This window comes from Bombus pascuorum, chromosome 7, assembly GCF_905332965.1.
Source record: "Bombus pascuorum chromosome 7, iyBomPasc1.1, whole genome shotgun sequence".
NCBI classification, from domain to species: domain Eukaryota; kingdom Metazoa; phylum Arthropoda; class Insecta; order Hymenoptera; family Apidae; genus Bombus; species Bombus pascuorum.
The window spans coordinates 13,074,751-13,097,655 of NC_083494.1; the positions used below are offsets into that span (position 1 = coordinate 13,074,751).

At 34.8% G+C, this 22,905-nt stretch overlaps 1 protein-coding gene across 4 annotated transcripts in view; it reads left to right on the forward strand.

The window, feature by feature from the left end:
- LOC132908716 (tyrosine-protein kinase Src64B) overlaps positions 1-22,905 on the forward strand; it is an 88,666-nt gene that overhangs the window by 60,879 nt on the left and 4,882 nt on the right. For 3 of the 4 annotated variants that reach the window (XM_060962977.1, XM_060962979.1, XM_060962978.1), the window contains 5 exons: positions 18,200-18,425; positions 19,286-19,477; positions 20,648-20,858; positions 21,494-21,747; positions 22,147-22,857. In XM_060962977.1, coding sequence (XP_060818960.1) covers positions 18,383-18,425; positions 19,286-19,477; positions 20,648-20,858; positions 21,494-21,747; positions 22,147-22,857 — 1,411 coding nt within the window. In that variant the 5' untranslated portion in view covers positions 18,200-18,382. The remainder of the gene's footprint in view (positions 1-18,199; positions 18,426-19,285; positions 19,478-20,647; positions 20,859-21,493; positions 21,748-22,146; positions 22,858-22,905) is intronic. The other variant, XM_060962980.1, reaches the window with a different exon arrangement.

Sequence of the window (22,905 nt, forward strand, 5' to 3'; positions counted from 1 at the left end):
ATGAAGTACACGATAGTACACCTAAATCAACGAAATAAAAAGTATGACGAATTGTATCGAGCTGTGAAGTGAAAGGTATATGATTCCATTGAAGAAAGTAAATCTGAGCGTATAGGATAGGATATATAAGAGAGTGCAAAATATCTGAATTAAATGGAAAGTTCCTTTAGTATAACAGAAAATAACATTCTAAGCAATAAAAATTTAAACTTTCTTCTTCGCTATATATATACCCGGAATGATTTAAAACTGAACACTAAATTCCACCAACACCGTATTGTGGATACCGACACAGTTTCTTCATCGACTATATTTTCTTCAACTTCAAAATTCGCATATTCCTTATCTTGAAACTTATCTTCGGCTATTACTCCCGTACGAAGCATTTCGCTCTTATTATTTCTCAAATTGCGTTACATGACGTCAGTGGCAATCTTCTAATCTCGCTTCACGCAGGGTGCTGCTCTATCGTATCGATAAAATATTCAACGCAACCGAGTACAAAGACAATGATCGTGCCTCGGTCCAATAACGAGCCAACTTGCCCAGAAATAGAAACGAAACGGGTATCCCAAGTATCTGGAGGACATCTACGGAATTAGATGGAAGGATGGGGACCGCAGTATGTAAGTACGTGGGATCGTTTCCAGCCCCGAGGCCGGCGCAAAGATAGCAACCGCACTACGCGTCAGAGATTTGGGTGCAACTTCGATGGAAATGCAAATGCGTCATAGTTGAAGCGCTGACCAAGAAATTGCCAGCACCTCTGTGTGATTTTCTTCTTTCCCTTCGGGCTACGCAATGCCTGGCAAACGCGACCCTTCCACTCCAGAAACATGCTGAGCTTTCTCTCTCTCTCTCTCTCTCGCTCTGTGTCTCTGGGATCCATGAAAAACGCGCGCCAACTTTTATCCGTCGACCGAAGAAGAGTACGAAAATTTCTACGAAGTGAGTCTCCTTAGTCACTTGCAAGCCAGACTAGCACCATGATTAATTATCCGCGACAGGAAGTCCGCAATCGTTCTAAAACGTATATCTTCTCTACTGCTAGCATACCTAATGAATCGTCGCGTCGCGTCGCGTCGTACAACGTCTGCCAGTCAATATGGCGGCTGTTATTATTCATCAACCGGTGACACTGTTTCCTACTACAGAAGATTCTCTGATGTTCCACTTTTCCTTCTAATCGCATTGTAAATATGTGGTTAGGGTACGGGACTATCCGGGCAAGGTAGATCGTTGCGAAGATTAGGCTTTGGATAAAAGCTAGGTATTTACAATGGAATACTCTGTGCAAGCGAGATAGCCCTCTATGGTTTCGTTCAAGCTGAAAGCTGTAGCCTAAGGGTATCTTTTGAACAATTCTTTCGTATGTTTATTATTCGCTGTCTTTTTTTTTATTTATTTTGTTATTATTATACCGTAAATGTACTGTACAAACGTAGTGTCAAAACGGGTAAAAAAGAAACAATTAAATTCCATTGATATTGGTTTTTCAACGCTGCTAAGTTTTCTTCATGGGTTGAACTTTCTTCGGTTTTAGAATTTGTATGTCCTTTATTTACGAACGTTTCCTTAAGTATCATTTCCTTAGAGAGCGTTCCGTTCTCGTGCAAATGTTGAGGTTCTCCACGATGCTTGAATTTCATGATTTATATGCCAACTACAGAAGGTATTGCCGCACCATTGTACTTAATACAACATTTAAATAATAACTGATAAGATCTTGTATCATTAAGTAGTATTTTCGTATGGCTACAAAAATTTCATACTATGACAACGAAACGTATAGAATCTGACATAAAATCCCTTCATTGGAAAACGAGGATATGAGCTAAAAATATAACATATAAAATATTCCAATTTAATTCCAGAGTACTTATTGTGTAACGCTTACCAAATAAAATAAATCTCTGTTTAATTTTCATTTTCTTAATTGCATTAATAGAAATATCAATCACGTATAACTCGGTAATATCGACCAAAGTTTCAGCACTTTTTACCGAAATTAGCTCGACCATGTAAGCTCTGTTCTTCTTCATATCGAACGAACTCGTCGATACACGCATAGCCCTCGCGAAAGTGACTCATCCCACGCAAATGATTAGGGAAGCACATTGATTTCCATGCACTATCGATCGCGTCTACGATGTGAAAGAAACAGATATTATACGAAGACATATGATCTACAATACGGGCACGTGGACGCATCGTCAACGAAGAAGAAGCGTTTCAACGACGAGAAGCAGGGACCGTGAGGCCATCGTCGAAGGCGTTGCAAATTACGTTTCTACGTCCCTCCGCGAAATGTTTGAGGGGTGGCAGCCATTTCTGTCTTGCAACCCCTAATTTTCGTCCAAGTTGGGGGCATCTCCGGATTCGGTGCCGTCAGAAGCAACCCTAACATCGTTCGTAACTTCCCTTCTCTTGCTATTTGTATTTATTTCAGCTAAAAGTATAGCCAAAAGAAGAAGCAAAAATACGAAGTTGTTTGATTCAATGCAAAATTGCAGATTTCCGCATAGGGAAAAACGAATGCTTTCGAACGAATGTTCACTGGCTCACGAAATCTGTGTGAAAAAATATTTTCACTTTTGTCCCCGTTTCAGCGACCAAGTATTTTCTTTAAACGCGTTTGTTCGTTTCCTTTGAAACTTCCTCTGACTTTTATAGTCAGACGATAATACTGTGAACTAAATGGTATTTGGATCTAATTAATTAACACTGGAACCACCACACCAATCAAATTGACTGGTTTTACAATTTCATTTTAAAATTCCTACTTTGTGTTATAGTTTTTCCACAATGATGTAATGACTTTCGCAACCATAACTAAAGGAATAATATAATGAATTTTATTTTGTGTTTTACGTATTTAAACTGAAAATAATTTTCTATCAAGACTACTTATACCAACACCAGTCAAAATGGATGGTACTTGTTAAAGTGTAAAAGGCTGCTGCAATCTGTTTGTCGAACCCCAATTAACCAGTTTTCTCGTTTTGTACAACTTCTCGCACGTTTTTAATATTTTTACCGCGTATCATTCGATATGATGATATCAGATATCAGGAAAATTCCGAATAGATCGCTAGATGCTAACATGAGAAATACCACGCCAATCAAAAATGACTGGCCCTACAATTTTATAAATTTGTCAATCCTCGTTTAGGGATCATGGTCCCAGATGGATTAATAATACCAAAAATGGACTACATAACATGGAATTTCTTCTGTAAGAAGGTAACAAATCAGTAAATATAAAAATATTCTTATTAATGCGTAAATACTGTAACAAATACAGTGGTGTACCAATACTTTTTACGGACAATACTTTATGCGTGTTATAGATTTTGAGATTTCATTTCATATGACAAATAAAGATAATTGGAGGCGGATAAGGATCGTGTGGATGGACAGATTGTTAATGGAAGAATTTTCAATCGGACAGTTTTTAAAAGCGACGTTTCCGTAAAATGAGAGCGCACGGTGCCGTGTGTTCGACGGTTAATCAGTCGTACGTTAGGCAGAATAGTTTCTCATTACAGCTTCTGATAGCCGCTTTTTAATTTCTAAAAAAGTGACATTGTTTGTGGAGTTTAGGGACGTTTGCTTTGATTTCGAATAAATCGACCGAGGCTTCCATAACTAAGAGTTAATGACATCTAATATTTTGTAATTTAACGTATTCGTATATTAAATTGTATATTAAATATAATTTAATATAATATAATATAATATAATATAATATAATATAATATAATATAATATAATATAATATAATATAATATAATATAATATAATATAATATAATATAATATAATATAATATTATAATTATATTATAATATAATTAATTATATTAAATTATAATTAAATTAAATATATTATATATATATATATATAAATATTCTTATTAATGCGTAAATACTGTAACAAATACAGTGGTGTGCCGATACTTTTTACGGACAATACTTTATGCGTGTTATAGATTTTGAGATTTCATTTCATATGACAAATAAAGATAATTGGAGGCGGATAATATAATATATTATATAGTATATATTATAATTATAATTAAATATATCATATATTTAATTTAATATATATTCGATATATATTATATAGTCGTTTAAGCAGTTCGTATTTTCAAAAGCACATCGATTTATTTTTTATTTTCAACGATATACGAGTATATATAATTTTTCAGCTATGTAACGTAATTATAGAGAACTATATTATGAGATAAATGTTAATCGTCTGCAAATATGACACAAGTATCAATTTGCTCTGAACCACTTTAGCTTGAATATGCCTCATAATGCTAACAAGTCGGAAGTCAAGCACTATCCTGGCCTATTTTGCAGAACATAATGAGCTCTCAATATGTAAGTAACGTAAATATTGATCCCTGAAAGGATGAAGTACCGATACAACGTGTACAATAGTTGACGACAATCCTTACCGTAATGCAGTATGTTGTTCCTTAATAATTTCATCGAGTCGGTTTTCAGCATAAAAAAAATAAATTCAGGTTAATATCTTACTGGTGAATTAAACGGAGACAACGTATTCTACATCTGGGTTAACAGCGTCTAAAGTAATATCAAAATGTAGTCCATCGATTTCTTTCGCTTCTCATTTACATTCTTTGAATTAAACGAAGAATACTTTGAAATAAAACTCGACTTTGCGAACCAGTAAGAGCATATACGATATAATATACGCGGAACGTTTAACCTAGAAAATTTACATTCATCCCAAAAGTCGGCTACTGCTACGAAACTTCGATGCTTGTTAAAGTTTCGAACAGATCGTCGGGATCATATTGTAAAATTATCGCGTCGTAACTTGTAATCAAATTGTAATTCATCGGTCGGTTCCTCGATGACGTAGATTAATTTTCACCTTTCGTACGAAATCGCTAGGTGTTCTTGTTCGATCTCGTTACTCGTTACTCTCGCAACTACGTGTGGTAAAGCTAAAAGAGAAATCTCAAAAAAAGAACACACCTATATAGATACTTTTGCGATTGACTGCAAACATATCGAAACACTTCCTTATTGCTACGTGCTAGGTATCGAAATTAGAAACTGGTACGCTCATTATAGTCGTACTCGAGCTGCTTATTTGTCAAATCGGTTAACTTGGCAAGATATAAATCAAAGAAACTTAATGCAATTACATAAGCTAACCATCGATCAAATGGTTTGGCAATAAAATTTCTAAAACTTCGAAAAGCAACGGTTATATAACCGCTTTGGCTTATCGACGGTTCAAATATCACTCGCTTTTTTTTAAACCTTCTGTATATACACTAGAACCATCGGGAGAGACCCGTAACTGGGTTTCCGTTAGCGACCGACATTCTAATGGGCACGCGAGTACATTATTTGCCCGGCACGATTCATCATCGCGTAATCGTATTTCGTGAACGCCAACTAGATGCGGCGAATTCATTTGTGTATCGGACAGAGGGAAATTCACTGTGCACACACCGTGGCCTACGTACGCCCCTGCAACGCAATAACGTCCGATCGGCCACCCCCTGGAGCGCGACGCCGCGCCGCGCCGAGGTGGTCGGGGATGAAGGGTAGGAAGGTTAGGAAGGGCGTAGTCCCCGAAATCACGAGCTTATATATCCATTCAAGAAGACGATATTCAAGGGTTGGGGCAAAAGCTCGACAAATCTACGAGGTTGCTCTGGTCCTAGAGTTCCCTGCTTCTGGATAAAACTCGCTCGATTATCTGGATATATATGTATGTACTTACGTACATGTATGAACGCGAGCTTATATATGTCGTTTTGCATTGAAAACTACCGATAAATAGGTCCTTACCAGGGAACAAACGAGAATATTTGGTGATGTTTTTAGGAATTGAAAGCGATTCGACTACTGAGCGAGCGTTTTCTCAATTTGGTATATTCGGTGGGTAGCTTTTCGCTGGGTTGTGTGTATAGGGTGTCTTAGATACGGTGAAATTTTGCAAGTTTATGGGCTTGAAATGGGATTAGCTTTGTAGAACGTGGAATTTATCGCGTAGAAAGTATTAATAAATGTTGCTTGGAAATTTTGTTCCCTCGGTGCTAGAAGTATCAAATGAACGACTGATTTCAAGGTTTTGCTTTTGAAATTGTTAGAGTTATACAGATACTTTTGACGAAATTAAGGTCAACTTCTGTCGAGGTAGAAGGACGACCTATTATCGCCTATTGTACTATTCTCCTGACATCCAACAATCTTAGAACAATTGAATAGAATTATTAGATCCCAGGCTGCAGTTTAAAATAGAAGAAACTGTAATCGATTGTAATAATTGTTTTTCTCATAACGAAATACGTTAATTAGATATAGACTGTAACGGATTAATTATAGCTATCTGTAATTATTATTAGTGTTAGTTATAGTAGTTAATTATAGTGTAGCGTACATATTTGCGTACATATTATCGATCGATAATTGTGGTATTAATTACTACAATGAAATGGAAGTACATATGTATGTCGATCCTCTGGTGGGATTCTGAGATTGAGAAATTTATATCTGAATGTAGTTTATAGTAATTGAAAATTAGCCACACACTTAACATCAAGTATCGTATGATGCTAACACGATGCGAAAATCGTCAAGAATCTTGTTACGTGATACTTGGTGTTTGTGAACATTTTTATAAACTTTGGGATTCCCCAGTTCCTTGTAGTATCGGTGAAGGCAGTGAAAGTAAAAGCAGAATGCACGTGTTCAAATAAATCAATAGAAAGAAACACTCGCACGATGTAGTGAAACAATATTTGGTGACAAAAATGTATTAATGAACAGAGACATCGTTTCGAATACTTGAGTACTTGGTTCGTTTCTTTGAAAATTACTTCTCTTTTATTTCGATAATTCATACATTGTTGTTTCCTTGAATTCCCATACTAACATATCGACCTTTCCTCGTATTTACTTGATTTACTTCGTTTCAAGTTTCATTTTCTATAAAATTCTGAAATTTCGTTCATTTGAATTTTAAATTAACAAATTTTGTATATAAGTGTATTTCTTTTACACAGTCTAATAATTTCCTTGAATATCGAAATTTGTTAAAGGTTTGTTTTTCTATTGTCTCCAATTACAGAGGGATTTAGTTCTATAGAATTGAAATACGCACGTATGCTTCTTTGCAAAGGTTGTTGAATCCGTTGAATTTTTATTGAGCAGAAAATCGAAATAGCATTTCCGTATTTAATAGTTTCCGAGTATAGTTACAGCGTGAATAGGTTTTCACAATCTATTGTAGCAGAGTGCTATTTTTTTTTTTTGCTTACAAAGGCACCTATAAATGTCAGTATAAATTGCTGATCAATTTGTCGAGAAATAACCCGTGTTTTTATTTAGTATTTATACTCTTTTTCTATCGATATCTGTGGGGTACAACAATTCTTCTATTAAACGTCCATGTAGTTTTTAAAATCTCCGATACCTGTATAAGTTCTTATTTTAGCTACAAAATTTACGAGATTTTCTTTTTATCAAATATTCCATCATCTGTTATTTTTCTATACATAAATATTACTAAAAATTAACGCAATTTCTCATAATTCTTCACACCATATCTTTCTTAATTAGAAAATTCAGGATATTTTCTTCAAATATTCCATATCTTGTTCATATTTTTTTTTTTTTTTTTTTTAATAAAATGTTCCATCAATTTATCGAGTAAAAACTGCTATTCTTTTATGTTTTTCTTTTACGTTGTAATTCTTTTAGTTGGAGAATTCAAGATATCTTCCTATTACAAAATATTCCATATTTTTATTCTACATATTTTCTTGCCATTTTTTATTTTTCGAGTAAACACTGTCATTTTCCCATACACAGTAAGAATCTCTAAAAGTAACTATCTCTTGTTTCTCTAAGACTATTTCTTCTATATTCATCCTACACATTCGCACGTATACGTTTGTACAGTATATTTTATTGATAAAATAATATTCTTATCTTCTCTGCGTCTCGCCTCGCAAATATCATTCCACGTACTTTCCCAGTGATACGAGATATGCATATTCAATTTACGCAAACGAAACAAACCGGTGCTTCTAATTAACGACGGATATTAATTTAACAGATGTAATTCTAGCGTTTTCGCGAATATATATATATATGTATACACGTACCATGGAATCTAATATCCACGTAATTCTAAACGTCATCATCGTTAATTAACCAGAATTAAATAGCGATAAACATAACGTGAACATGCAAAATCGGAAGACGCGCACGAGCCATCATATAATTAACCAAGAATGAATTTGTATAAATTCACTGCACAGTGATACGAATTAAACGATTTACGACGATATTTTCATGAGTTTGTTGGTATTATTTTATTTTTGTCAATATATTCGCTACTGCTGTTTAGAGGAAAATAGAAAATATCATTTAAAAGCTGTTCGAGTTGGAAGAAATAATCTTCTCTCAACTGTTATGAACTTGTACTTTACTCAAAAAATGTTATTTAATTATTTCGATCGGATAGACTTTATAGCAAATGAAACGATTAATATACATAACTATTTGTACAGAATTTTTTTTAATGAAATTAGCTCAAGTTTACGCTATGCATAAAATGTTGAATTTAAACGATTCGAGGAATATGAATATTTTTATTTTGTTCGTGTGAGCTAATAAAATTCATACGATTAGCTATTGGCAGCTTCAAATATCTTGTTTCTCGTATAACAATCAATCCGTTTGACAAACACATCAGCCGTCGAAACGAACGATACGATAAGGTCCAAAACGTCAAGTACGTCACTCTCGTGACATGGTAACCTACACATACACGCTGATTAAACTCAAAACGAACGATTTCAAGTTGTAAGCGAGCTTTAATACACCCATTGTTCCAACTTTTTCTATCAACGAGAGGAAAAAGTAGTCTCGGGGTTCCGCACCCCCCGTTCAACGATGTATTCTCCCTCTTGTTCTTCCTTTTGCCCCCTCTCCCCGGATATAGCAGGATGCATATAACGATGTCGTAAATCGAAGCATCGAGTAAGTAGGAGTGACGTTTTAGGGTTGTAAGACCCACTTAAGGCCGTATATTGCGCTGTATTTTTAGGGTTCCGTGTAATAAAAAGAACTGACGAATCGTGGATAATATGTCATTTGGAAATAGGAAGACTGAATATATTAATTATTTAATATTTAATTTATTAGTATTTAAATTAGGAGGTGAAAAAGAAGAGATTCTAAAATACGGTTTCTCTTCAACGACGAGGAATGACGCCAACTGGAAAATTATGTCAAATGAATTTCTTTCTACCTTTAAATAGCTGCGATCATTTTGCATTTCGATGTAATACAAAAATCATGATAAACATAAATAAGAGAAGCATTAATCGTTATAATGTATTACCCTCAAAATGTACATAAAATATATAAAGACGTAGGAAGATTCGTAATACGTCGAGTATACTCGTCGAGCATTTGTTAGACGAGAGGGATATCTGTTTAGGAACCAATTTATCATCCATTTGGCAAAGTTTATGAAAATGTGGAATTTTTTGGCTTGGCAACTAAGGAAATACGGAATTTGTCAATACCAACTAATGACAAAATCCGCATTCCTCAGTTGCGAAACCATTAAACATGTTGCAATATGAAGCTATAAAAGTCTACGTTGATCTACTATAAATTGTTTTACAGATACTATTCATGTTCCATACTCGACCAACGTAATCTGCATATAATTCTAATACAATAGCCGGGAACTACAAAATAACCAAAAACGTATAGTACGATATATTAAAAAAATTTTTTTTTTATTTTATTTTGGTTATTTTACAATTTGTCCTTATGGACATTTGGTATAGTGTTATATCTTGTTGGTGAAGAAAAAAAATAAATATAGCATGTGGGCGGCTACCCCCAGCGGGGTGCCAGCTTCGTTTTTTCTAAGTTATATCTTTTATGAGGATATATTAAAATGTAAGAAAATATCGAAACTAATGTAGGCATTACGATGTTTAGAATGTGAAATAATTTCTTTATATAATTCATATCTGCATAAATATTCGCATTGTGATAATAATGACGCTTTATATACAATTTTTATTCATTAAAATATTTTATAGATCTACAGGTTAAGAGTTAGATGGGATCCATATGTTGGTTGTCTACTGAGAGTTTCAAGATTTCTAAAAGATTCTATATCGTCATCTCGTCATAAGATTTTCGATGTATGCTGAAAGTAGCAGCAAAGTGCGCCACGAGGAAATTTTAATTCTTCTGTATGCAGCCTGCCACGAAACGTCGTCATTGTTCGTCACATAAAAGCCCCATCAGATAGCGTGTATATACGCACAACCGTGGGATATCGACCGTCTACCCTGTTCTCTGTGCGTGTGTTTTTGGTGACGTGCATGTGCGCCCAGACCAATTTGACGGAGAGAGAAAGACATAGGGAGAGAACGTGTTACTATGATGGTGGTGGTATAGTCCTGTATGAACGTTATCCTGTGCACGCGCCATGGTGTTTCCATGGGGTTCGCCACTAGGGTGGGCCAAGCAAAATCGACCGCCTTGCGCTTTCTCTGTCTGTCGTTAGCTAAACTTCGTGTTGCAACACTTTGAATTTCTGACTTTTTTAAAAACATATTCTAACTTTCCCTCGTATTTATATTATTTACGTACTTTCCTCTAATTTTCACTTATATTTCTGTAACTTACTTGTATCTATCCAGCGACGAAACACCTTCCTGAATATGTTATTTTTAGGCTACATTTTCATAAATCATCCCTGAATCTTAAAACAGTTTTTCCGCGAAAAGCAAGAAACGTGACTTGTCGTGTTCTTGCTGCGTGTTCTTCGTACAAAAGAGGCTATAAAACATATTTCCACCTTGTGCTACTTATTACGGTATACATCTACATACTAATTGATCAATCAGGTCAAACTGTCATTTAGTAAATGATACTTTCATAGTAATGTTCTCATGATATTACCAATTATCTACGCCTACAAAAATTTAAAATAAAATGTATAAATGAAACATGGTCAAGAAATGGTCCATTGAAAAATAAAGATATATGCAAATTTGTAACCATTATATATTGCGAAAAGAAAGTTACGAATTCGCTGTATCCCAAGGTGAAGTTCAGCGCATCGTTATTCGAATATTCGAGATAGAGCAGCCTTGGGCTGTTTAATTAAAAACTTTCATGGCGCGGCGAGTATGCGGGACGTCCCGTTGCATCTTCTGATTTACGGAAACATTCCGTACACGAAGTTTTCCTTTTCCACCCGTTTCGTGGGACCTTTTCATGGGCTCTCGACATTGTCCATCTCAAATGACCGTGAATGACGGCGGGAAACGTGCGGATAAAGAAGGTTTTCCATCGTATTTTTCTCGTCGATCGGGTTTTTGGAAGCCTCGAAGTTGCTGGAACGCGGTATGGCGTTTGGTTTAGAGTTCAGAGTTTACAGATGGTTGTGAAATGTAGAGGAGCTTCGGAACATGTTGCTTATCCTATGGAGAATCCACAGTTTACATCGGCATGTCCTTTCTGCGGTTTATCCTGAAACTGGCATTTTCGGTTTAAATAAACTACTTACGTTTAACATTATATGTTCTTACTTTATTCGCGAAAGAATTCATCGGATTTTTCGTAAAGAAAATTCATAGAATTGCACGTTTAAAGATCGCACTGGTGCTACGCAATTTACGTAAATTTCTTTTTACGATCTCCAATGGATACCACAATAGCTACTATAGCGATACAATTTGATTCGTTTTACAAGAAATGTAAAAAAAAGAGTATATTAATGATCGTTAAAACGTTGAAATTAATTGCACTTTACAAGAAGTACAAAGGAGGAATTTGTTAATTGTAACGTGCAAAATCGTTCAATTTTATAAGAAATATGAAAGTGCAATACGTATAAGAGTTATAATTTTAACGCTTAAATCATTATTAAATGACAATGAAATTAAACCCAAAAGTGGAATGAACAGACCACAAATATCGAAGTTTTCGTTGGCTCTGTCCGGGAGGGAAAGCAATTGCCGTGGTCCTATGTATTAACGAGAAATATCGTAGGACCACATCCTGAATTACAACGCGCGAAATTACGCGGTCGAACGTACGACAAGATTAAGTACCACGCCGATATTTTAAGTGCCTCTGCTCGCCACTACCACCGTCCTAAATTCATTACTGCCGATGTCGAACTGGATTTGTCCCATCGCATCGCGTCACCGCGTCGCTTAAAAACGCGACCAAAGACTCTTGTTTAGCATTTTCACCCGACTCGTTTCTAGATCTCTTCTGACCTACTTAAACGCTCTTTAATTATTCATTGGACTACTTGCTTTACACATCGGTTAACGTTAATTCATATTAATTCTAAATCCTTTTTTCTTTTTTTTTTTCTTTTTTAAGTTTATTCTTGGATCATGTACAGCATTCAAGGATTGGATTTATGTCAAATGCAGGAATACTTCCTTCAGTTTCCTTATACAAACTACCAAAGTTTCTGACAGAATTTTCCATCGAATACAAACTTGAATTACCTTCCTTTGGCCCTCAGCAACTTCTCTCTCGTAATTAGATTTTTACGCGTCTATGAAAAATTTGGAGATGAAAAATGCATATACCTAAGTATGCAAAAATATGTAAAAGTATAATACCTTTTACAATACCGAATAGATAAACTAGTTTGTTATCAAAGTTCCAGTTTTTTAATTATACTCTCAAAGATACGAATTTGCATAAATATCCACGATCTACTCGCAGCAAGTCTTTTACTCGTAAAACAGATCGAAAGACGAAGAGATGACTTTATTCCGATTTCTCTGCCACACAAAGTTCCTTTCATGAAACTTATAGCGAGAATTAACAATTTAAATCACCATTATATATAATACCTCTTTAATTTCAACTGACGTAAGTCTCAGCTTTTAAAAGCGAAATTTACCAGAAACCACCGTATACGTATACGTGATGCATAAGTCAAGTGGTCCTCTTGATTGCCGTGTCTCGTTTGCAGCTGATTCAGACTGGTCCCAAAGAAATTTTGTTTCCTCGTGTTGCGTCATGATCATTATCATACGGCGGTGATCCTTTTAAGCGGTGATTTCATTTCTGCCCGCTTCCGCCGCCACCGTAATTTGTTTATCGGTCATCGAAAGCGCCCTACAATCATCAGAGAACGTCCTGTATTTCCGTCGTACGACACGTGTACGAAAATTTTGCTCACAGACAGGTGATAGTTTGCGTGTACGTGTAGGCGAGGAAACTTCGTTCCAAACGGGATATTAAACACACACGACGAATCTCGAAACATTCGCACCTTCGTTCGTGTCAGAGGAGCACAGAGACGGCTACGAGGCTCGTAAATATTTCGATCGACGTCGATGCATGGCCGCAGCTCTCTGGAAGTTAGGCGAGTTCTCATTTTGCGTGTTTATGTAATGATGCAAGTTTATGCACAAAGTACCGTGGAAGTATCTTCCTCGTTTTATGCTAAGGTTCCTTAACTCTAACTTTGTTTCGAAAAGTTTACGCGAAGATCACAAAAAAGGAACACGACAAGTACATTTTTGTTAACTTTCTTAAAAAAATATCAATTTTGTGCAATATATATTTGGTGAATATTTCCGAATGTGGAAGTGTGTATTTTCAGTTATCAAATTTTAACAAGTTTCAAGAAAATATTCTACACCTTCCAAGTCTTTTTTTCGCCACGTTATTAAACTTTTCTTCTGATAATTCTTACGACGAAAAGGAGTAACGACAAAGATGAATCAAATGATACATATAGAATATCTCTGGATTTTCTGTTTAATTATAAAAGTATGGTAATTAGAACTTTTGATGTGAATTTTATTCGATGTATTTCTTCGCTATCCACCAGAGATCTTGTTGTAGATGAAATAACGTTTCTAGAAAAGAAAATATTCTTCTCGTTAATAAACTGTTTCTCTGTATTAATCCAAGGATATTAAAGTAACGTGTTGCCATCTTTGTATCAAATATAATCAAAATTCGTGAAAGTGTGCTGGTAGACGGCAGTAATTTGTTTTATGTCTTTATCAGACCGTATAAAAATTAGATCGTGTAAAAAATACTAAGAAAGTAGAATCCAAACGACATAGAAAACTTTGTAAATTACAAAAATCTTTGAAGGAAAGCCGTCATTAAACTAGAACTAAGACTAATTTCTTAAAACTAAGAAGACTGAAAAGAACAATTAGGCAAGCTATTCAAATGTCAGATTTAAAAAACTTCAGTTCAGATAGAAACAACAATTAAATTTGTAAAATGGTTATAATGTAAAAAACGAGTTATTAATCTTTTAAAGATTACTATATTGTACTTTTACCATAAAAATTACCTTTTCTCAAGTTGTCGCTAGAAGAAAGTTGACAAAGGTTCTCCCATTTTTCAACTCATAAAGTTAAAACGAGTACTCGCAGAATAATTATGTATACTAACACGTAATTTTAACATGGTCTATTTTTTATTCACACGTTCCAAAATATTTCTCTGTGCAATATTTATCTTATTTAATATAAAATTGTTTTAGACAGATCCAACTAAAAAATAAAAAAAAACAGTTATCTCTTAATTCTAGAAGCTAATTAAAAAAACCTACCTAAAATTCGATAACTAATGAACACATTGTACCCTAAAATATTAAATGAACTACTTAAAGCTTGTAAACTATATTAAATAAATTATATAAAAGATATCTGGAAACAAACCAAGTAAAATTTTATCTTTAATAAACACTTCGCGGAATATAAAAAGCTGCTCGAGTCTGAGCTTTACTTCTTGACACAAATTCGTAATATTCCTCACGTATATATAGCGTCTGAATTGAGCGAATTTTTATCACGTGCAATTTATGCCGGTAGAGAATTAGGATCACGAAGAGGCTTCGTTTGCAGCAGGCCTGCAGATGAAAAGTCGTAAAGTTGATTTTCCCAAGTCGCTTTTCACTTTTTGTGTAACAGGTCGCCGCAGAAACTTGGAATTCGCAACGTCGCGTCGTAATTATGCACGTTGTAATGGTATTTCGTAGACGACAAAAGACATCGTCGTATTCCCCTAAACTCTAAATGAACCCTGTAGGCGCGTTCCTAACTTTATTTATCCTTGTTGCTCGTGGTTTTCCTACGTATCATGCTACATCAGACACGGTCCTTTCAAATTTCAATGCTATACATTAAATAATATCAAATGAATAATAATTAAATAACAACGCAAACAATTCTATACAGATACGATTAAATAAAGTAAAACTGTAAAGCAAAATTTGCAATAAAATAAAATAAAATAAAATAAAATAGTAATTTTAGCTACATATGATTAATCAATTATGACAAAAATATATTTAGAATTTGATAAAATCACATAATACTATATATATACATAGTGTATATATATACTTATATATACTATATTATTGTTATATATATATTTTTTTTTGTCATAATTGATTAGTCATATGTAACTAAAATTACTGTTTTATTTTATTATGTATATATATTGCGAAAGAACTAATCATTTTCCAAATAAAATACAAAAATATTAATCAACTGTATATATCAACGTAGATGTTAACATACCTACGTGTCTACGTTTTATCTCTTATCACGTCAAATTTCATTGAAACAGTGCTCTATCTGACTCATCCCTTGCAACGATTTCATCGGAAGAACAGCCACGGATATAGAAAATGTCTGTACGTGACTTCGCGATCGTGTCGCGTCTTTTTGTTTTCAGACTGGTCTTCCCTAAGGAATCGAGGGCAATGCGGAAAAACCTGCAACCTTACAGCTTACATTGTCGTTCGATAGTAGTTTATACGTTTGTATTTACGGCTTCGAGTTTGACTAGTTTACTTCGTTCCAGGTATTGGCGACTGATACTTGGAAATAATTAACAGGTCCCTTGGAAGTTTCCGTGTTTAGAGAGGCCTTGAAAATGGATCGTTAGATTTCACGCGTATTTAGGTTTATTAATTTTAATATTATATAGGCTTAGGAAGAAATAAAGAGCGTAATGGAAATTTGTGTGATTGTATATTCGTTAGATTTGTTTAAGGATAGCTTTGAGTGATACAAATACAATCATAGAATTGTAATAGAATGAGAGATATTTACCTAAAATGATTATTCCGCGAGACATTTATTCGAATAAAGTGAAACAATTATTTCGTTTGGTTATTAAATTTTATTTATGTTTAATGAGATTATACACTGTATCTGAAACTTACTAATAGCCGTTATTTTTAAACACATACCAATGTAATAGCTTGTCTGATATGGTACAATCCATGCTTATAACAGTCTCTTCCTACAACAAAAATTCCTAATTTATACGCGAAATGAAGATAAAAGATAAAAAGGGACGAAGAAAGTTAATGACTCATAAGCATCCAGGAAAATTAATGTGTAATATTTATCACTGGACGCCAGCATTTTAATTACGGATTAAAGGTATTCAACGAACGAAAGAAAGAAAATATTTTTCTGTTTGAGAACGGTCACCGTGTCTATGAATGCGAACAATCAACTGGTTAGCATTCTCCGAGTCCTCCTGTTACGCTCGTTTTAATTTAACGTATTACTCGGAAACACAGGCGGCATGCCTGATTTGTCTCGCACCGAAAAGGAACACGTTAGTCTCCGGTAAAGAAGATGCACGATGTTGAACAAGGCAAGGAGAAAGAAAACACGGACGTTCTAAGTCTTCTTTAAATACAACATGATCGATGATCCACCGGTGGAAGCTAGGGAGCGGCGAAAGCAATTTCATAAGTCAGCTTCTTCCTCGCCGTAGTTGCACTGGAACAGAAATAATAAATATATTAATAATTACAATTCAGTAAATCAAATCACGCGAAAGAAATCCACGTCAAATTAATTGATAATGAATTGCTTATAACGAATATCCATCCCATCTGTTGCAAATTAGAATTGCAAACATGAAAGATTTCGAAATAACAAACATATGTGAGTAATTACAACTTAAAACACAATAAGCGAACACAAGAGAAATAATAAATACTTCCAACTGTAATACCAATTTGTTTAAATTAATATTCGTCTCATTTATCCTAGATCATAGTAACAAACATAAAAGCTTTGACTGCAATATCAACTTGTTTAAATTAATATTCGTCTCATTTATCCTAGATCAAAGTAACAAACATAAAAACTTTGACTGTAATATCAACTTGTTTAAATTAATATTCGTCTCATCTATCCTAGATCAAAGTAACAAACATAAAAACTTTGACTGTAATATCAACTTGTTTAAATTAATATTCGTCTCATCTATCCTAGATCAAAGTAACAAACATAAAAGCTTTGACTGCAATATCAACTTGTTTAAATTAATATTCGTCTCATTTATCCTAGATCAAAGTAACAAACATAAAAACTTTGACTGTAATATCAACTTGTTTAAATTAATATTCGTCTCATTTATCCTAGATCAAAGTAACAAACATAAAAACTTTGACTGTAATATCAACTTGTTTAAATTAATATTCGTCTCATTTATCCTAGATCAAACTAACAAACATAAAAACTTTGACTGCAATACCAATTTGTTTAAATTAATATTCGTCTCATCTATCCTAGATCAAAGTAACAAACATAAAAACTTTGACTGTAATATCAACTTGTTTAAATTAATAATCGTCTCATTTATCCTAGATCAAAGTAACAAACATAAAAACTTTGACTGTAATATCAACTTGTTTAAATTAATATTCGTCTCATTTATCGTAGATCAAAGTAACAAACATAAAAACTTTGACTGTAATATCAACTTGTTTAAATTAATATTCGTCTCATTTATCCTAGATCAAAGTAACAAACATAAAAACTTTGACTGTAATACCAATTTGTTTAAATTAATATTCTTCTCACCTACCCTAGATCGAACTAATAAACATAAAAACTTGGCAAGCTATAAGTATACGTACGCACAGTGGTACTAAAAAGATCTAATTCGATAAATCATAACTGAACGCGAAGAAACAGAAAAAAGCTCTCCGCTCTATCTACCGATGTATATATAAACCCTACGTCCTTAACTGTGAATTACGATAATGCATCGTGGCATGTTCAAAAGTCGCCTCACTGTAACAAGACGAAGAGGAATCATGGTCGACAATTCTGGTTTACCTTGCAGGTGCGCGGATTCGATAAACACGCGATGGAGAGAAGAAAGTGATGCTAAAAGTCGAAACGGAAACCACCGTCGCGCCGTATCAGCCCGAGTTCACGAGATGGCGACTTTCCTGGGGGCACGCATCAGCATAGAAGGCGCGTAGAATCAGGATCGAAAGGGGAAACATCGAGCACAACATCCAAGATGGGCAAGTGTTGTAGCAAGCGGCAAGAGCCTCAACCCCTTGGTGAGTAGCCTCCTTCTATCTCGCTTTTTATTCTCGTGGCGAAACCGCGATGAGTTTTCTTTTACAAAACTCCTACTACGTGTTTTGTTTCTCTTCTCCCTTCTTCACTTTCTCTCTCTCTCTCTCTCTTTCTCTTTTTTTCAAGTATGTCTTTTGAAACTCTTGAATGGAAGTTCCCGGTTAAATGCAACAAAACACAGAGTAAAATGAGATCGTGGAAGTAGGAAAGCTGTTTAATTATGGCGAGTTGCGTTTCCTTTTAGCGTGCAATAAAGAGTTGCATCGAGAGATCCGATTTATTAAAAGTATTTCGAAGGGAATAGTACGGCCGTAGTATCGGAGTTTTAATTTCAAATTAAAAATCCTCTTTGATGTAATTTAATTAAAGTATTAAATGGTTCCAGCTTTGTTAACTGGAACTCCTGTTAATCCTACTTTAATTGCTTTCCTCGATCGACTCCAACCGATAGAATCGTGTAGAATCTGAATTTCTAGATACATTTCTTGGAATTATTACCAGGGAATTAGAAAATATTTTTTAATTGTCCACTCTGCGAATATTTTTATTTGAATCGTGCATGAAAAGAAAGCAATTAAAAAGATTTCTATCATCTATATTCTTAATGATTTCTTTTACTTTGATTCTTTTTTTTTATTTTATTTCTTTCTTTTCTTTGATACTTTGAATGAAATTATTTGTTAAATTGTTCCAAGTTCGCCAACCCGATAAAAACTGTAATTTCTACTCGTTTAAAATAACATTTCTGTTGATTCAGCCTCGTTTAGCTCTGAACTGTAACGTCACACGTAACGTCGTTTATCATAATTTCGCGTTACAAATGTTCCGCTTGGTTATCTAGGTTACAAGAAAGCAGATACAGGACTAAGCTCAAAACACAGTAATGGAGGTTCTTTGGATCGGTACACTGCTGACCCGAATCAGAGGGGTGTACAAACGAGGGCAGACATCATACGACCGAGGCCGACACCTTGTAAGCTCCAAATTCCTCACCAGCCCCGTAAAACAAGCTCGCCTGTCGTTAAGCCTGCATGTGTGTATTTTTATGTTCTTTTATTTTACTTTTTTAGTATAGCGATTTTACTTTAAGTTTCTAGTTTAAGATTCTATTTTAGCCTGCGATTTACTTTGCTTAATATGCTTCACGTTCCCAACAGATCTGTTTGTAACACAGACAGACTGAGGAACTTCTTTTATTATACCTATTTTAGTTCAGAATGGATATACAATTCACTGTCAGTGAATTAATGAAAATAATACATTTGCGACCAGCAAGATATTATTATCGTTTCGTTTCAATTATTCAGCTTCGTAGAAGATAATCCCATAGATTTAAGAGTGAGCTTTTTTTTTGCTAAACTTCTCTATATTCAAATTTCATTTTATATTTTAATAATCGAAGCTAGGAACGCTTTGATTCGTGTATGCTTAACTTATATGTTTGCTATAGATTTCTTATGATTTTCTAAAAATTGAACATAAGGAAAGAAAGTGTTATTTTGTATTGCTTACAGTTAGTACAAAATGATGCCTATTTTTATTTATTTCATAGGAATATAGTTCATATATTATAATAGCAACTAATATTACTAAAACATTCCATTCTTACTAATTTATATATATAAAAAGGACTCGTACAACTGTTCAAAAATATTAACTTATTTGTAAAATAATATTATTGTGAACAACAAATAATTCTAATTAATATCTTCTAATTTATTTAAGCACTTAATAATAAATTCAAAGGAATGTAGCTTCGAATAAGCAAAAAGAAGCAAACTAAAATTTGTAAGATGTAAAAAAAGACCATATGTAATTTACATGTAATTAACTTCTATACTTAATTCATCACTTTGCCCTATGAGTCTCTTTTCAAAAAATTTCTCCATTCATATTGAGAAACTATTCAATTTTCAATATTTACGTGTATATGATGAATAATCATTAAAATTCGAAATTTCAATATTTTCGTCATTAACGTTCAACGATAGTTTGTTTGCGAACGATAACTCTATATGAATCAACGACCGCAGTATTTCATCGACGCGTGGTAATCTCGTCGATCGATACTCTGTCAATTGCAATTGCAATCGCCAATAATCTGTGCAATATCAGATTCATACACGAAAATTTCGATTCGATTACTTAAATAGTCCGTATTTCCACGTGTACGTCATTCTATATTGATTTGTTCTGGAAACAGCGCATTCACAAAGGTCGAACAAGATCGTGGTGGCCCTGTACAATTACACCGCGCGCGAGAGCACCGATGTCAGTTTCGTAAAGGGAGACCGGATGGAAGTATTGGACGATTCCGAGCCCGACTGGTGGAAAGTTTTACACTTGACAACTTTGCAAGAAGGTCTCATTCCGTGGAACTTTGTGGCCGTGGAGCGTTCGGTCGAGAGCGAAGAGTGAGTCTTCCTTCCATTTTCCAATTAGCAGTTTATATAATACATTCGACTTGCTTCCCTTCGTTACGAATTTTCTTTTAACGATCTTCGACATTGTCATATAGTTGCGGACAAAGGAAAGTTTAACGAGTAAAGGGACAAGATAGTATAATTTCACAAAGTTGAATAATCATTCGCAAGACCAATGAGTAGATGTAGTATATATCTTGCGATAGACTACAAAAGATAGATAAAACTAATAAATAGACTGATAAAAGATGTCTAATAAAAAGATCGGCAAGATACGCAAGTAGCAATTTTAAAGGTTTATTTTTCCACCACTGCGTTCGTGTTTCTTCGATCGTCTTTTTATTAGTACGTTGCGCTTCGTTGCGTCGTTTTCATAGACACAGCCAGGATACGTATAGATATAGTGCCATCAGGACACGGAACCTTCATTCGCAGGTCTGTCCTGAAGAAGCGAACCGAAACGCTCACGAATAATCGGAACGTACTGATAAAATTAAATTAAAAGAATTCGAAGAACCAAACAAACGTGTCATCTAGTTTGAAAGTTTAAATCTTGAATAAATAATAATAATAAAAAATAATAATAAAAATAAATCTTGAACTCTGTTTCTTTTTTCCATCTGCAGTTGGTTTTTCGAGAATGTCTCCCGTAAAGAAGCTGGAAAGCTTCTTCTGGTGGATGAAAACCCTCGGGGAACGTTCTTGGTGAGACCCAGCGAGCACAATCCACGAGGATACAGTTTATCCGTGAAGGATTGGGAAGAGGGAAGGGGTCATCATGTAAAACACTATAAAATTAAGCCGCTCGACAATGGAGGATTCTTTATCGCTACCAACCAGACATTCCCGACTCTACCCGCCCTTGTTATGGCGTACAGCAGTAAGTTGTATTGAATCTTCAGTGATTTATTTTAATCTCTTCCCCTTTACTGCCTCTATTCTTTACGAAAAATATATTATCGTAAAAATATAGTCCTTGCGCCATTACATATGTATTCCGCCCTTAAAATATGGTAGTTTTGCCTTAAGACGTTATTTTATACAACATAAGCTACACGTAGATTTAGAACCACTTTTATTCGCTGTAACTAACAAGTAATCTTCTTCTATTTGTCTCATTAAAAAGTTTCCTACAGCAAGTAGAATTCTAAACTGACGCATATGATTTCAAACTTTTGGACGGTATTTTTTGTAAAACCACATCAACCTGTACACCGTTCCCTGCAACAACAATTTCGTTGGAATTCCTCTGTAACTTTACGAACTATGACTGTTGCAGAGAATGCATTGGGTCTCTGTCATGTGCTTTCGAAGCCCTGTCCAAAACCGCAGCCGGACATGTGGGATCTCGGGCCCGAGTTACGAGACAAATGGGAGATCAATAGAAACGAGATACAGCTGATACGGAAATTAGGCCACGGCAATTTCGGCGAGGTATACTACGGTAAATGGAGGAATAAAATCGAAGTGGCTGTGAAGACGTTGCGACCAGGGACCATGTCTACGGAGGCGTTCCTTCAAGAGGCGGCTATCATGAAACAGTTCCGACACAGACATCTAGTCGCGTTGTACGCGATCTGTTCGAAGGAAGAACCAATTTATATCGTGCAAGAATACATGTGCAATGGCAGCTTGTTGGACTTTCTCAGGACAGGTGACGGCAAATACATGCAGTTCGAGGATCTGATTTACATTGCTGCACAAGTGGCATCCGGTATGGAACATCTCGAGAGCAAGCAATTGATACACAGAGACCTTGCTGCGAGGAACGTCCTGATAGGCGAGAAGAATAAAGCAAAGATTTGTGACTTTGGTCTCGCCAGGGCGATCGAGGATGACGAGTACTGTCCCAAACAGGGAAGTAGATTCCCTGTTAGGTGGACTGCTCCCGAGGCCATTGTCTATGGCAGATTTAGCATCAAAAGCGATGTTTGGTCTTATGGCGTGCTGCTGATGGAGCTCTTCACTTATGGCCAAGTTCCTTATCCTGGTAAGTTTCAATAATACCGTTTACTGTAAATTTATTAACTTTTAATTG